The 14,637-nt window shown below is 56.1% G+C and overlaps 1 protein-coding gene across 2 annotated transcripts; it reads right to left on the reverse strand.

Moving 5' to 3' along the window:
• On the reverse strand, nt 1-9,831 carry TOR4A (torsin family 4 member A). 2 transcript variants are annotated; one of them, XM_027649921.1, is made up of 2 exons: nt 9,730-9,831; nt 1-2,858 (listed from the first exon to the last, which is right to left on the reverse strand). In XM_027649921.1, exon 2 carries the CDS (start codon nt 2,820-2,822, stop codon nt 1,233-1,235), a length of 1,590 nt encoding a protein of 529 aa, XP_027505722.1. In that variant the 5' UTR covers nt 2,823-2,858; nt 9,730-9,831; the 3' UTR covers nt 1-1,232. The 2 variants fall into 2 exon arrangements, with proteins under 2 accessions (XP_027505722.1, XP_027505721.1); XM_027649920.1 differs by lacking the exon at nt 9,730-9,831 and adding an exon at nt 7,092-7,353.
• Between the last annotated feature and the right edge of the window lie 4,806 nt (nt 9,832-14,637).

A 14,637-nucleotide genomic window follows, 5' to 3' on the forward strand; every position in this document is an offset into this window, starting at 1 on the left:
GAATTGTTTTATTCGGGATAGTTTGGGTTTATTCCTGACAACAGCTCTGGAAGCAGGGGTTTGTGACAGAGTCTTTGGAGACCAACAATTAGCAAGAGGTGAATCAAACACCCAGTGCAAACATCCACAGGGTTACCTATGTGGGAATTCACAGCAAATTGTAGAAACCTTGCACAAAACCAAAACCTGAAAAAAAGGATGTCATAAATACCTGCTCAGTTTGCCTGCTCGAAACATGGACATGTGCTCTTCCCGAGGTGCTCCCAGGCTGAATTCTCACCTGGGTCTTGCTGGCAAAGAGCCTCCTCTTGGCCTCACAGGACTGGGAACAAGCCCAGCATTCCCACTGCACAGGCCCAGGCAGCCCAAACTGTCTTTTCCAGTGTGTGTTGCTTAATATACATCAGTTGCTATTCTGGGCTTTCCAGATAACGAGCAGTGACGTGGGCCCAGAGCAAAAAGCAGAAGAGCTCTGGGGACGAGTTGTCACTGCCAGACCTGAAACAATCCAGAGGTTACTCCTGCACCGGCTGGCACAGCCCAGCAGGCTCCAAGGCGAGCCCAAACAGACCTGCAGGGCAGAAAACTCACTGCAGGTGCCAAGGGTGAGCTCAGGTATGAGCTCAGAAGAGCAACAGCCCAGGAGCAGATCCAAAAAGCGCTCTCCCGAGGATGTGGTCACGTAGGAGGTGTGGAAAGCAGAGCTCTGGCTGCCCGTGATTTGGGGGAGCAGAAGCCACAAATTCTCTCAGTTCCCCCAGGTGTCCAGCCCTGCCTCTGCTCTGCACATACCAGCCAGGACCAAGAACAGCAAAGAGCTGGTGACTGTGAGCCTGGGGGGGAGTGAGACACGTGAGGCGACGTGTTCTGCAGGGGCAGCGACCCAGGAATTGTTTCATCCTCCTCTTTAGGTCCTGCAGCTTTTGGTGCCACCTCACAACTCCCTAATGACAAGTATCCCAACGAGAACGTGAGGAACAAAGCATCTCACAGTTATTGGGAGGTGGTTTGGGCTTTCTTGCCCTTTCTTATTCACGGAACATCGGGAACAAGTGAAGCCTGAGGAGGAGAACAGGGTTGTCTGGGCTGCCATCCCTCCACCTTGACCGGGACAGAGTCAGTGCAGGGCTGAGAAAGGACACCTTGACCACAGCCTGATGTAACATACCCCTCCATAAGCCCACAGTGTGGCCAATCCTGAGAGCAGGGCTTGGTCTCTCTGCAGCAAATCCCTACTGGAGGTTGACTTTGGCCACAACCTGCTTGCAGCCTGTCCTGGAGTACTGCTTGTCCCCTGTCGAGTAGTAACTGAGCTGATTCGCTAAATGTTCAAGGTGCTTCTGGTCGGGGTACAGCCCTTCCCTCCTCATCTGCTCTAGGAAGCAGTTTATGACGTGAGTCTTCTCCAGCAGAACAAATGGGACGATGTCTGCAGACTTCCAGAGGGGGTGGACATCGCTCAGTACCGCCTGGATGATGCTCACCAGCTCTTCAGCTCCCCGGTGCTGACGCAGGAGCTCAGCGGAGTCATTCTGGATAAGGAACTTGGTTATTTCACCACCTCCTATGTTGCTGATTAAAATGTAGATGGCATTGAGGAACTCGTTGGTTTGATTGGGTTCAAAGAATCGGCTGAGAGTATCCAGCAGGACCGGAGACATGAGTTCCACCTCGTCCAGAATAAACAGTGGTGTCTTCTCCTCTATTTCAGCTCTTGTGACGATGTCAGAAATCTTCTCTGACAGATCTATTTCACACGTCAGAGGATCCACCCCGCTGGGGCAGTGGTGCATTACAAAGTACTGCAGCACAAAGTCACTGGCCATGACGGAACGAAAATGTTTGGCCAGCAGCCAGCCAACGTGACTCTTCCCAACTCCTGTCGGGCCGTTTAAAGAGATGACTAGAGGCTTGTTGTGGATGTGGGTAGCCAGATAGTCTTTCAGTAATTCCACAATGCTTTCCACAGCGACCTTCTGCCCAAATACTTCCCGGTGCATTGTTTTCTCCAAACCATCCAGGTCGTATTTTTGGAGGTTATCATCCAGGTTCTCTATTGCATTGAGAATCTGGAAGAACATAATGGCCATGAGCAAGAAGAGGCAGCGTTTTGCCTTGCTCTTCTCCTCTGTCGGAAGGTACCTTTTTGTTTTGTCTGGATAGAGGACCATCCTAGATTTCCTTTGGCTCTTTTTCCGCCGGCACTTTTTCATCGCGTGCTGCTCCACCGATGTGTCGAAGGTGAAGTACTGGGAGCTTTCAAAGCCTGTCTGGTTAAAGAGGGACATGGAAGGGCCATACAGGCCAGTTCTGTTCAGGGAGAGCTGCCTTTGGAGCAGCCTCGTGTGGACAAACTCCGCAGGCTTTTCCCGAGGGAGCTCCAAGTGCAGGCGGCTTTTCTTCTGCAGGCGGTAGCGCTGCCGCAGGCGGATGATCGCCCGCAGGGGAGAGGAAAGAGAAGCTATTTTCCTTGAAGCAGCGGGGATTCCAGATTCTGGTACTTCTTCCCCATCGCTCTCAGAGCAAGATGCCTCTTCCTTTGCATCACTTTCAGCACAGGGCATCTCCCCTTCCCCATCACTATCAGTGCCTGGATTCTCTCCTTCCCCGTCGCTGTCAGTGCCAGGAATCTCTCCTTCCACACTGCCCTCAGCACAAGCTTCCTCTTTTGTGCTGGTCATCTCTCCTTCTGCATCTCTCTGGGCACTGGACACTTCTCCTTCAGTATAACTCTCCACACAGGGCATCTCCCCTCCCAGATCTGCTGCCGTGGCAGAGGACACTGCTCCATCCACCTCAGCACAGAGCAGCTCTCCATCCATCTCGTCGGGTTCTTGCAGCCCATTCACATCATCTCTCTAAAAAGAAAAAGAACAATATAAGATCAATCTTTGTCAGATCAGGAAGTGACCAATGACAGTGAAATTAGACAGATAACCCACTTTCTAATGGACAGAACAATTACCTGTAGCAGAACAATCAGCAGTGGCAAGGTGGCAGAGAGAGACTTTCAGACCTAAGCTAACTTTCTGGAAGGTAGTCTAGATGTGCAAAACCACAGATGAAATTCAGTATAAATAAATGCAAATACAACACCAACCCTGACTTCAAGTGCAGAAGGGAAGGTCAGAGCTGGCTGAGGCCAAAGCCAGAGGCTCCACCGTGAGGAAGAGGCAGGACAGCAGGACAGACTGACCCATGCTCTGAACCAGAGCCGCCCAGTCCTCTTTCCCTACACCTGCTAAATTTAAGGAAGACACAAAGCCACACCTCTGTGCCAGCACACCCCCCCACCCCTCTAGGGAACAGTCACACCCACTGAGACCTCTCAAGGTATGGGAGTAAGCCTGTGGAAAGACTCTTGCCATGCTGGCTGTGGTGGCACAGCATCTCCCAGGGGGAGGATTTTTCCCAGCTGTTCCAATGGGTATGCCAAGCAGCACCAGCCCTGCCAGCAGGGAGAGCTGCCCCTGGATGGGAAGGGCTCAGAGAGGCTGCAGAGAACTGAGGTGGGTGTGACTAAGCTTGTCAGCAGCAATGGCTGTGGGGAGAGGAGCAGAGCTGCCCCACAGAGAGGTGGTGGAGTCCCCGTCCCTGGAGGTGTTTGAGCAGAGACTGGATGTCTCTGTGCCATGGTCTGGGTGACAAGGAGGGGTTGGGTCACAGGTTGGACTCGATGATCTCAGAGATCTTTTCCAACCTTAATGATTCTGTGACCCTGATACCCCCACAGCCCAGCCCTGCCCCATGTGCCCACACACTCCCACCCCTGGACACACAGCAGCCTCTGTGTCCCTCCCACAGGAGACCCCAGAGCTGCACAGGAGAGTGCAGGGACATGATCACCCTGGGAATACCCCTCTGCGTGGAGAACACATGGACAAACCTCAGCTGGCAAAGAAGGAGGAAGAGGAGAGGCTCCAGCAGCGGGGTGTGATGACAAGAAGCACAGAGCCATTGGGGGAAGCCTCCAGGGGAACACAGCCCTCCAGCCCCAGCTGCAGCCACACGGCACAGGACCCCACACACGACCACCTCCACGTGCTGCAGCACCAGGGAGGGCTCCGTGCCTGCCTGGCATGAAGCTGGTGGTGGCAGAAGCTGTGTCACAGTGGGAGGGTGTTTTTCCTCCACCTCTGGACCGCAGCAGCACTGACGCAAGGGACGGTTTGCTGCGGTGACGCCGCCAGCCCCGAGAGCAGGAAACCGGCGCGGGCAGGGCGGGAAAAGCTGCTTTCATCACCCACCCAGAAAAATCGACCCTGGGTCCTGCCAAAGCACCACGTCTCTAGGGAGGAGAAGGTCCCAGAGGGTTTCTTATTAACTCGTTTCAGCTCAGCAGGAAGCCACCAACCTGCACAAAGTCACGCTCCAGGGAAGGTTCTGCTTCCCCCGCGCGAGGCTGACGCCGGCACGCTCCGAGCCCGAGGGCACCCAGGGAGCTGCACGGGAGCCACAGGCACCAGAAAACACTCCCTGGCTTCACCCTGCACCTTTCCTGGCTCCTCTGAAATGCTGGGACACAGGAGTGAAGCCTTCACCCCCACTCCAGGGACAGGTTGGTCTCAGGCCCATGTGCCAGTGGGTGGGTGAACTGACCAGGTGAGTCCAGCTGCCATTGCTGGACCTGCCACTGCTGTGTAGCAATTAACCCTGAGTGCTAATTGCCGACCTAATTCCTGACCCCGTGCAGGATCTGGTGTGCAAAGGCAAAACCAGCCAGACAGGATCCAGAGGAGGCCCTGAGGCAGCACCAGGAAGGAGAGCAGGATGCAACCATCACCCAGGATACCACTGGGAGCCCTGGGCTGTCCCTGCACCACACTGCCATCACATCTTTGCTCCTCTCCATTCTGCACACTTTGCCTTGCTCATGCAGGGCCTGAGGGTCCCCAAATGGATGGCTGTCCACAGAGCAGCTGGGGAGCAGCCCCTCTGGCACAGACCAGCACTGGTCCCCAGGGAGCTGGGACACTGCAGAGCTCAGCCTGGGATTGAGACAACCCTCTGGGCCCTGCCACACATCCACACAAACACAGGGGGAAGCTTTCTCAGCCCCAAACACATGCAGGTGTAGAGGGAGCTGGTTAAATGCCAGGGGGGAGGCTGTGGAAATTTACAAGAAAAGTTTTAGGGAGCAGAAGGAACATAGAACCATGGAAAAGTTTGGGTTGGAAGGGACCTTAAAGCTCATCTCATTCCAACCCCCCTGCCATGGGCAGGGACACCTTCCACCATCCCAGGTTGCTCCAAGCCCTGTCCAACCTGGCCTTGTACACCTCCAGGGATGGGGCAGCCACAGCTTCCCTGGGCAACCTGTGCCAGGGCCTCACCACCCTCACTGTAAAAAACTTCCTTATATCTAATCTAAATCCACCTTCTTTTAGTTTAAAACCATCACCCCCTGTCCTATCACAACAGACCCCACTGACAATTTGGTCATAGGCTCCCTTTCAGTCCTGGAAGGCTTCTCCTGGCAGGGAAACATGGGACACTCCAAGCACTCTCCATGGATGGTGCTGGATGCAGCCCCACCTGAAGCATGAAGTGATTTCACTCCTCACACCCAGAGCAGATGCTCCCACTGCCATGTCCATGCAGAGAGCCTGAAACCCCTGCAAGGCTGATGGGAAACAGTGAGGACTGAGTGCTGATTTAGCCAGGAGATGCTCAAGACCCTCTTTCCCAAAATCCAAGAGCCTAAACAGCACATCCATCCCACCACGAGCACAAGATGCCCAACCCTCCAGACAAGCCAAGCAAGGCAGGGTAGAAAGACAAAATCCCATCCTCACTAAGGAATCTGTCCAGTCATGCATATAATAACCCTGTTAATGCCATGACTCAGTCCCCAATACCTGCTGGTATTTATATAGGACTGGAATTTTCTAAGAGCAGCCCCTGCACGCTCAGTGTCGGATCAGGGCCGGGGCAGGAGGCTGTGCCAGCCTTCAGCAATGCACTCTGGGCAGCTTAATTTACTGTTTGGTGAAAAGCATAGGAAAGAGAACCTGAGAATTCAGTCTGCAGCATCCCAGTGCTCATGTAAACACCATTAGTCACTGCTCCGTGCCAAGCCTGGACACCACAGGAGAACTTGCACTTGGAAACGCTTCTGAGGAGCCTCCAGCTTTCCTCCTTTAGCTCTTCCCCCAGTGTTTGCATTCGTGTGTCACCCTGCTCCTCCAAAACAAGGTTTCCACAACAGAGGAGCCTGTGTGGGCAGCGGGAGGCAGAGGGAGGGGAGCAGGATGGGGCAGCCCCCGGCGTCCGCCGGTGGGAAGTGCTCTGTTGGCAGGAGATGCCAGCTGGGGAAACATATCCCTGGTTAAAGTGCTGCTGAATCCCGAGGATGGCACTGGAGAAGGGGGAGCTGCACCCCTGTCTCAGGCTCCTTGGGTTAGCAAAGTTGCTGGGAAAACGGAACAGCTGGAAAAGCCTAAAGACTGACACCCCTGTGCCCCCAGGTGGGATCCGAGCCCCTCCATCCAAAAATGAGCATTTCCAGGGGTAAGGCAGAACAAAAGGGCCCCTTGTAGAGGCAGTTGTGGATCACAGGGATCAGTGGCTGGGAGCAGAAATCCGGGATGCTGGCAAAGGCCAGCAGGGCCCCGGCACCCCGAGCCGCAGCTCCCCGGGGGCCCCGTCTGGGAACAAGCTGAGCAACGTGGTTCGGTTCAGGGCTGGAGCTGGGGGTGTGCAGGCGTCCACCCTCCCCAGAAACAGCACAGGGTGACAACCAAGGCGACGTAAAACCCCCTCCCTGTGCTCCCCCAACAGCCCGTTCACCACCGAACCCCGCCGGCCCCGCTCCCAGCCCTAATTTTTGCCGAGACCGACGGGAAGGGCAGCAAAGCCAAGACCAACGGGAAGGGCAGCAAGCGGAGGGAAAGAGCCCGAAGCATCCTAAAACAATCGGGAACAGGAGCATCCCCCCGAAACTGGGGCGCTTTTTGGTGGAAAGGAGTCACCGGGGACGCGCAGAAGGCAGTGCCGGGGAGAAGGGGCTCGAAGGAGCCGGGGGGTGCCCCGGTGAGCCCCCGAGGGGTGGGGAGCAGGGCGGGGGAGCCGAACCCAGCGCAGTTACCCACAGGGGCTCCGTCGGGGCCGGTCACTGTCGCTCCCCTCCGTCCGCCCAGCGGAGCCTGCGGCCTCGCACGGGCCGGCGGCTGCTCCGGCCCTGCTCTCATCCGCAGAGAAGCGTCCCCAGAGAGGAAATGTGAGGAGGAGTGGCCCACAGCAGCACTTCCTTCTCCCCGAGCCATGGGATGGCCGCCGGCCGGTTCCCTCTCCCCGCCGTCGCTCAAACCCCGTCACACGGTGCGAACGAACGCGGGTCCGAACAGCGGGATGAGCTCATCGCCCTCAGCGCCTCGAGAGCCCAGAGTGTGGGCAAAACATCCCCACCCTCCGGGGTGTCATTAGTCATGAGCCAGGAGCCCGTCACCGAAAAGGTCAGAGCGGTGACGCTGCCAAGGGAGGTCATCGGGGCTCGGGGTGAGAGACCTCGGCAGCAGGAAAACGGGGAGAGCAGAACGTGGAGGGAATATGGGGAAAAAGGAGTGAGTCTATAAAAACAGCGAGTCTGGAAAAAAATAACGAGTCCGGAGCGGTCGGTTCGTCTGTCCCTGGGCAGGTCCTGCTCCGCTGCCCCCCGGCCCTCCCGACCCCACGGAGGGTTTTGGCCCCTTGGCAGCCCTGGCACAGGGACCTGGGGACATGGGGACAGCCCGGGCCAGGCTGCACGGCTGCTGTGGGACCAAGTTCTGGTGTGGGCACAAAAACTCCCTGGGGAAAACCACTTCGTCCATCTGCTGTACTCAGAGACAAGGAAGCAGTGGGGGTGTTTCTGTGCCCAGCGGTGCAAAGGCTCAGCACAGCGGCTCCTCCTCACCTCCACCTGCACTCACCTTTCTTTTAGCCCTAACAAACACGCCCTGGAAACTCCCACCTCTCACCTGCGCTTGCACAACCCGGCCACGGTTGTTTTGGGGGCTTTTTTCCCCCAAAACAAGCCCATTTATTTGGTCAAGCCAGAGCAGCCCAAAGCAGTCTCTTGCTGGCATTTCAAGTTCCTATTTTTGAATAACCCTCCAGCTGGCACCTGCTCCCTCCAGCTACACAAGACCAAAAATAAGGGGAAAAAACCGAATTTGAGATGTTTTGGAGCATCGGGGCACAGATCCCAACCTGGCTGGATAAGGGGATGCTCCAAGCACGGTCCCCCCAGCCTGGACTCACAAAGTCTCCACAGCCCCATGCCAGGCAGCTGGATGTGCCTCTGCTGGGGCCAGTGGGGATTTGCCTAACAAATCCTTGCAAATGTGGGGATTTCTGTGTCATGAGGGTGCAGGAGCTCAGCTGGAGCAAAGCCACTGGCACAAAGTGTCTGGGAGCTGCCCTGGGGGTCGGGGAACACGGCAGGGCTGACCCTGAGCAGAGGTGCCTTCAGGAGGAAGTTTTGGGAGCAGCTGTGAAGAAAGATGCTTTTCTGGCTAATTCAGGTTTTTGAGAAGGAAGAGCTTCCTCTGAGCAGCATGGTTGAAAACCATTTGAAAAAAAAAAAAACCCAAACCACAATGCCCCCCAAAGAAACTCTAAAAGAAGCAAAATTAGAGGAGCAAGAAACTGCCACCCTCTCTTGAGGGCTGTCAGTGAACCTCAACAGCCCAGAAAAAACTGTCTTGCTGTAACTGGGAAGGAGCTTGATCCCTTCCAGCACCCTATGGAGGGGGCAAGAAGCCTCCAAAATGCAGCAGGAAACCCAGGGAGGGTGGAAGCAGGGCTGGAAGTGCCCATGAGGGATGGGCACCCTGCCCAGGAAATGGGGGTGCTGAACCCCTCCTGAGCTGGGGACAGAGAGCACTGCTGGGCCCATGGCTGGAGCAGAGGGTGAGGAGCTCCTGGTGACAACAGGGACGTGGGACTGAGCACCCTGGGACCCCCACGGTGCTGGGGGAGCTCGATGGCACATGGGGACAAGGATCTAGAGGGGCAGCACAGCCACTGCCAGGCTGTGCCTGACCCAGGGCTCAGCAGAGCTGTGGGGTGATGGGGTGACTCAGGGCTGGGGACACTGTCCTGGTGTCAATGCCAGCGGGCCTCCAAAATCACCAGCTCAGTCTGGAGTGGCTGCCAAAACATCCAGGGAGCACCTGGGGAGGGCAGGGGCAGGGCTGGCACCAAGAGGTGTCCCATGGGGGATGTCCCCACAGCGTGGCCCGTTGGGCAGGGGGGGACAAGGGGGGCAGGATGGTGGAAAACAGCCCCTGCTCACATTCCCAGCCAAAATATTGCCTTGTGCCGTGACCCCCCCACGGGGCTTTGGGGACCTCCAGCACCCCAAAGTGTGTGGGAAGCTGCTGTGCCATGGGGAGGGGACATGCTGGGGGGCACACACAGGCACAGGGGCAGTGCAGCTGGGGGTGCTGCACGTGGGGGGCACTGCAGTGGGGTGGGGGCTGCTGGGGCAGTGTATGAGGGGCTGAATGTAGGTGGGGGGCAGCACACTGGGGAGTCCCCCCTACAGCAGAGAGGGCTGTGTGCTTGGGGGGAGCTGTGCAAAAGGGAGGGGCACATGTGGGCATTGGGGGCAGTGCAGTCGGGGGGGGCAGTGCTTTGGGGGGCCATGTGCGAGCAGAGCAGGGGGGGCAGGGGTGTGCAGAGGGGTCTCTGCAGGGGTGCAGTGGGATCAGCCCTCTCTCCCCCCAACCCCAGTCCCCCACTCACCGCGGGACCTGTTCCCTCTGTCCCCGATGGTGCCGAGGCTGGACCGACCCCCCCCGTCGGGGCCCCCACGAAGGGAGGAAATGGGGCCGGGCCGGGATGGGGACGAGCCGCGGGGCCACGGCCCTTCCTGCGGCCACGAATGCAAATCCTGTGCAAACACAGCCTCTGCCAGGGCTCTGCCCCGCCGGGGGCACCCGGGGGACACGGGGCAAGGAAGTCCTGGCGACGGAGAGATGGCAGCTCTGAGCTGAGATTTTGGTACCAGCCTCTGACTGGTACCCACTGGTTTGGGCACCCCCCAAGTGATGGACACACCCTGGTTTGGTACCCACCAAGAGGCATCACCAGAGTTTGGGCAGCCACAGGGCCTCGTGCTGCTGGGCACAGACTTATAGGACAATTTTAGGGTTTTTCTCCATTTTTTGACATGTGACTTGTTCAGCCTGTACACTTCCAGGGCTGAGTAGCAGCAGCTGCATTCCAGGGCAAACACCCTTCTGCACCCCAGGAAGCCAGAATTATATGGATGAACATCCCAGAGCCAGCAGGTCCCTTTGAGGGGACTGTGGGTGCCCAGAATGGGTCCAGGGTGAATCCCAGCAGCTCCAGGACAAACAGTAGTTCCCACACCTGCAGCACTGGTCTTGTCGGAAAAAACCTCTCCAAAAAAGAGGAAATCTGTCAAAAAAGAAACTAAAAGCAGCTGCAAAGCTGTCAGGAAAATGGATGTAGAGATCAGAAACACGGCCTATGGATGCAAAGCCTGGAGCAGGCAGGGAGTCCCAAAAGTGAAAGGGAGAGGCTGCAAGTGGAGAAGGGGAAATGGGGCAAGGATATAGAAACCCCCGAGAGGCCCTGAAGTCCCCAAAAGGGAAGAACTAAAAGTATATGATAAAATAACCTGATCCAGGGCGAGCAGCAGATCCCCTGGTGTGGGACTGCCCATGCAGACGGGGTCAGCAGCCCCTGGCAGAGGTGCAGGATCCAGCCTTGCAGGGTCATTCCCAGAGCCAAAGGTCCTTTTCCCAAGCATGGAGCTGCCCTTCTGCACTGTGACCCACCAGCTCCGTGGACACATTAGCAATGGCTTGGGCTGGAGAGTGGGTTTTTCTTGTTTTACATCACCCACCTTGGGTTGATCTGCCCTGAACTGCTGCTGCTGCAGCCCCTCGCTCCCCCGGGGTCCCTCCACACCATCAGCCCTTCTGAATCCTAAACCCTGTGGAAATCCAGCAATTCCCTGGGCGAGATGCAGTCCCAGGGCTGCTGCTGGACCCCTCACTCTTCCAAATCTCACCCTTAGCAAAAATTTCCAGCCTCCACAAGCAGCCCCTGCTTTAACACATCTGAAATAACCCAAACAGTTTATCTGTGGGCCGGGGAATGTCCCCTGCAGGGACACCGCATCCTGCTTGGGTTATCGTGGCCCTTCTAAACAGTTTATAAATAGACCAAGGTAAATGAGGCCGAGTGCTCTTTGTGAGAGGATTTTTATCTTATTTCTTCTTTTCAAGCCATTCAAGGGGCGCTGAGTCAGATGATGGCTCCTAAAACCCAAGTTAAAGCTGCTGCTTCTTTCTCCTCCAGCTGAGCTCCATCCCCACCTCACTAAAACAACAAAAAAAAAGAGGTAAAAACTAAGAAAAATGGGATTGGCAGGTTCAGCCCCTCACGTGCCAGACACAGTGGGGCCAAAGGGAAGGTCATGGCCGTGCCATGAGGCACCATCCTGGTCCAGCACGAGGGTGGCAGTGAGAGAGGGCAGGGACCAGCACCGGGAAGCTGTGGGCTCACACTGCTTTTCACTTTGGAAAAAAAGAAGTGGTACATCAGGGAAAAAAAATTGGAAAATTTGGGAAATAATTTCAAAAATATTGGAGAGCAGCAAGTGCCTCCAGCAGTGGGACAATAACTGATGCATCTCCCAGTGTCATCAATGTGGACTCGTTTCATGAGTGATCATCAGAGAAAACCACTGTAACACCTTCCCATGTGAAACAGGGTGCACAGAAGGGTTTGCATTGGTCACCAAGGGCATCTGTAAAACACCCTGAGGAACTGGAGCCATCTCCAAGCATCTGAGTAAAGAAGTGTTAAAGGGCAGCTGGGAGCAACCTGGGCTGGTGGAAGGTGTCCCTGCCCATGGCAGGGGGTGGCACTGGATGATCCTTAATGTCCCCTCCAACCCAAGCCATTCTGTGAGTCTGTGATTCTATGACTTTACGTGCGTTTTTTAGCTATAATTTTTTTTTATTTCTTTCTTCTAAAGGGAGAGAGGTTTGTGAAGGCAAGGGATGTGGAACAGGGCTTTGCCTCAACCAGCAGACACAGCTCCAGCCTGGAGCAACACAACTGCACAGCAAACAGCAGAAAGAAGAGCCCAAAGCCCTTTTTTTTCCCCCCAGCTTCCTCCATCAGGCTGAAAAAAAAATCACATTTCCAGCTTGTTTCAATTAATTTTAAGACTTTGACATTCCATAAAAGCCAAAGCAGTCATTAAACCAGAGTTTTTCCTGTTGTAACACTTTGAAACGACCACACTGCAGCTCAGCTGGTGGCTCTGGCTCTGACGTGCCGGGACCTCCCGTGGGGAGAGGAGAGACTCCAGGTCCCTTCAGCTGTGGCAGTGCTCATCCCCTGGCTCAGGATGGACCAACTTATCACACCCCATGGATCCATCCCATCAGGGCAGCTGGGAAAAGCCAGGGCAGGAATGAGGCTCATTCTGTGCCCTTCCACAGCATGGCCAGGGCAGGAACGCTGCTGGGATGGGGCACAGTGAGGACACACCACTCCACACCCCTTGGGGGTGAGGAAGCACTGCAGGAGCAATGAATCCACCTGCACCCACATGTAAATCAATCAGTACTTTTGCATCCATAAGGAAAGCAGACACAGCCAAGGCCCTGAGTCACCCACAGCCACCTCCCTCACAGCCGGCCCCGGCTCTGGGGACAGCCCTGCTGCAGCAGCCCTGCTCCAAACTGGAGTTTCTTTGATCTCCAAGGATCAAAAAGAGCTGTTTCCCCGCCCTGTCGCAGCCACAGCCCGTCCAGACGCTCTCTGGGCAGTGACCAAGCAGGGAGTGAGACGTGGGCTGGCACACCCCGGGCTGCCAGACACTGACCCTGCTGACCCGCGGTGCCGGCCCTGCCAGGTGCTGCCATGGGCTCAAACAGTGTTCTTTCATGACAGAGTGAAGTAAAACAATGTGTGAAATGCAGCCCTGGGGCTCTGCACCTGCAGCACATCAGAGAAGAGGTCAGGCCTGGGGCTCTCTGCCCGTTCTCCTTCCCTCCTACCCTGCCAGGGCAGGTGAGTTCAGATGGAGCCCGGGCACTTGTGGCTGCTGGGGTTTATTCAGTGGTGGATGAGGGTCTAAGCAAGAGCTGAGCAAGGGCATGAGGAGCCTGAGGGAATGTGAAGTCTCCAGGAGGTGTTTTCTGCAAGGGAAAGCCCACCAGGACCTGCTGCAGGAGCTCTGAGCAGGCAGCAGGAGCTGCCTGGGGTTAAAGCAGCTGTGGTTCCACATGTGGTCCCCAAAATGTGTGTCCCAGGGATGACCCAGCCCCATCCCAGGCTGGGCACAGAGATGAGGCGGCCAGTGGTGTGTCCTGGACACCCCACCCAACCTCAAATGACATCCAGTGTCCTACCAGGGTCCCGTGGGGCTCCTCAGGCATGGATGTCCATCCCTTCCCTGCTCTTTATCTTTCTTGGAGTTACGTCCCCCCTGTTCACAGACTGGGGTTTATTCAGTTATTACCACATCTCCTTCAGCACAAGGAACATTTTAACCTTCACAACAGAACATGGCAAAGAGTTCCCAGTGCCACCCCCCCCCACCAGCCTGGGGCAAAGTGCCACCAGGGAACAAAACCAGCTGATCCCCACATAGGAAAAAACACCAACGTGCCCAAGGGGGAGAGAAGAGCTGTACCCCACTGCCTGTGGCTGCAGGAAGGGTGTCCACAGGGTGGGACCTGTGGGCCTTTAGGCACTGAAAAACAAGGTTGAAGCCTAAATACAGGCTGATTCTACATTCCACAAGTCCCTGGATGCAAGGCCAGGCTCACAGGCTGCTCCCTTGTTTTCACTGTGGTATCTCAGTTCCAGCTGCTGCAGCGCCCACAGGCTGGGATAGAAGATTCAGCACAGGAGAGGACAGACTCCTTGGGCTGTGGAAACTCGTTGTTGGCTTCACAGAAAGCAAATTTTTAGTAAAAGCCAGATTTCTCCAGCACATTCCTCCTGATGAGCAAAACTCAGGACTGAGGAAGCCTGAACACTACAGAGTGGGGTTGGAATACAGCCCTGAAACCCACAGCTCCATACCCGGGTGGGGGGCAGGATGTTTAACCAGGGGCTCAGGGATTATCCCATCCAACTGCCTCGTGGGTCTCAGTGGTGCAACTCTGAAGCTCACCAGGAGGATGTGCCCCAGGGCAGCTCCACAGTGCTGGGAGACACACAGGTATCCGTGCCATGGCAGAGCAATCCTGCCAGTGCCTGGATAAGCCACTGACTTTTCTCCAGGACTAACCAGCTTGCCCTGAAGAACTGCTCCATCTCATCCCTCTGAAGCATTCTTCATCCCCCAATAAAACTATTCCACACAATTTAAGAGTCCCAGACAAGGGGACCCTGGAGTTGTCCCCACTCCCTCAGCCAGAGGAGACAGCACCAACACTTGCTTTTGGGCAGGGTCTTGCTCATCACACCCGGCTGCAAGACACTGCTTTAGCCACACACAGAGCCCCAGACAGCAGCTGGAGCCAACAGCCCCCTCCCAAAACCTCCTGGGGCTGCAGATGGAGACCCAAGGAAAGGGAGCTGGTGCCCAGCAGACTGGGGAGTTTCCTGCCTGCCCTTGGCTGATGCCAAGAGGAAAGCAAAGAATTGGCACCA

Source organism: Corapipo altera, unplaced genomic scaffold, assembly GCF_003945725.1.
Source record: "Corapipo altera isolate COAL_440 unplaced genomic scaffold, ASM394572v1 268, whole genome shotgun sequence".
Taxonomy (NCBI): Eukaryota; Metazoa; Chordata; class Aves; order Passeriformes; family Pipridae; genus Corapipo; species Corapipo altera.

Excerpts from the sequence above, each read along its gene's own strand:
- TOR4A (XM_027649920.1), bottom strand. The coding sequence starts at position 7,265 with ATGGCTCGGGGAGAAGGAAGTGCTGCTGTGGGCCACTCCTCCTCACAT. Across the intron at positions 2,859-7,091 it reads CCGGCCCCGACGGAGCCCCT|AGAGATGATGTGAATGGGCT; the intron begins GTGGGTAACTGC and ends TTTTCTTTTTAG.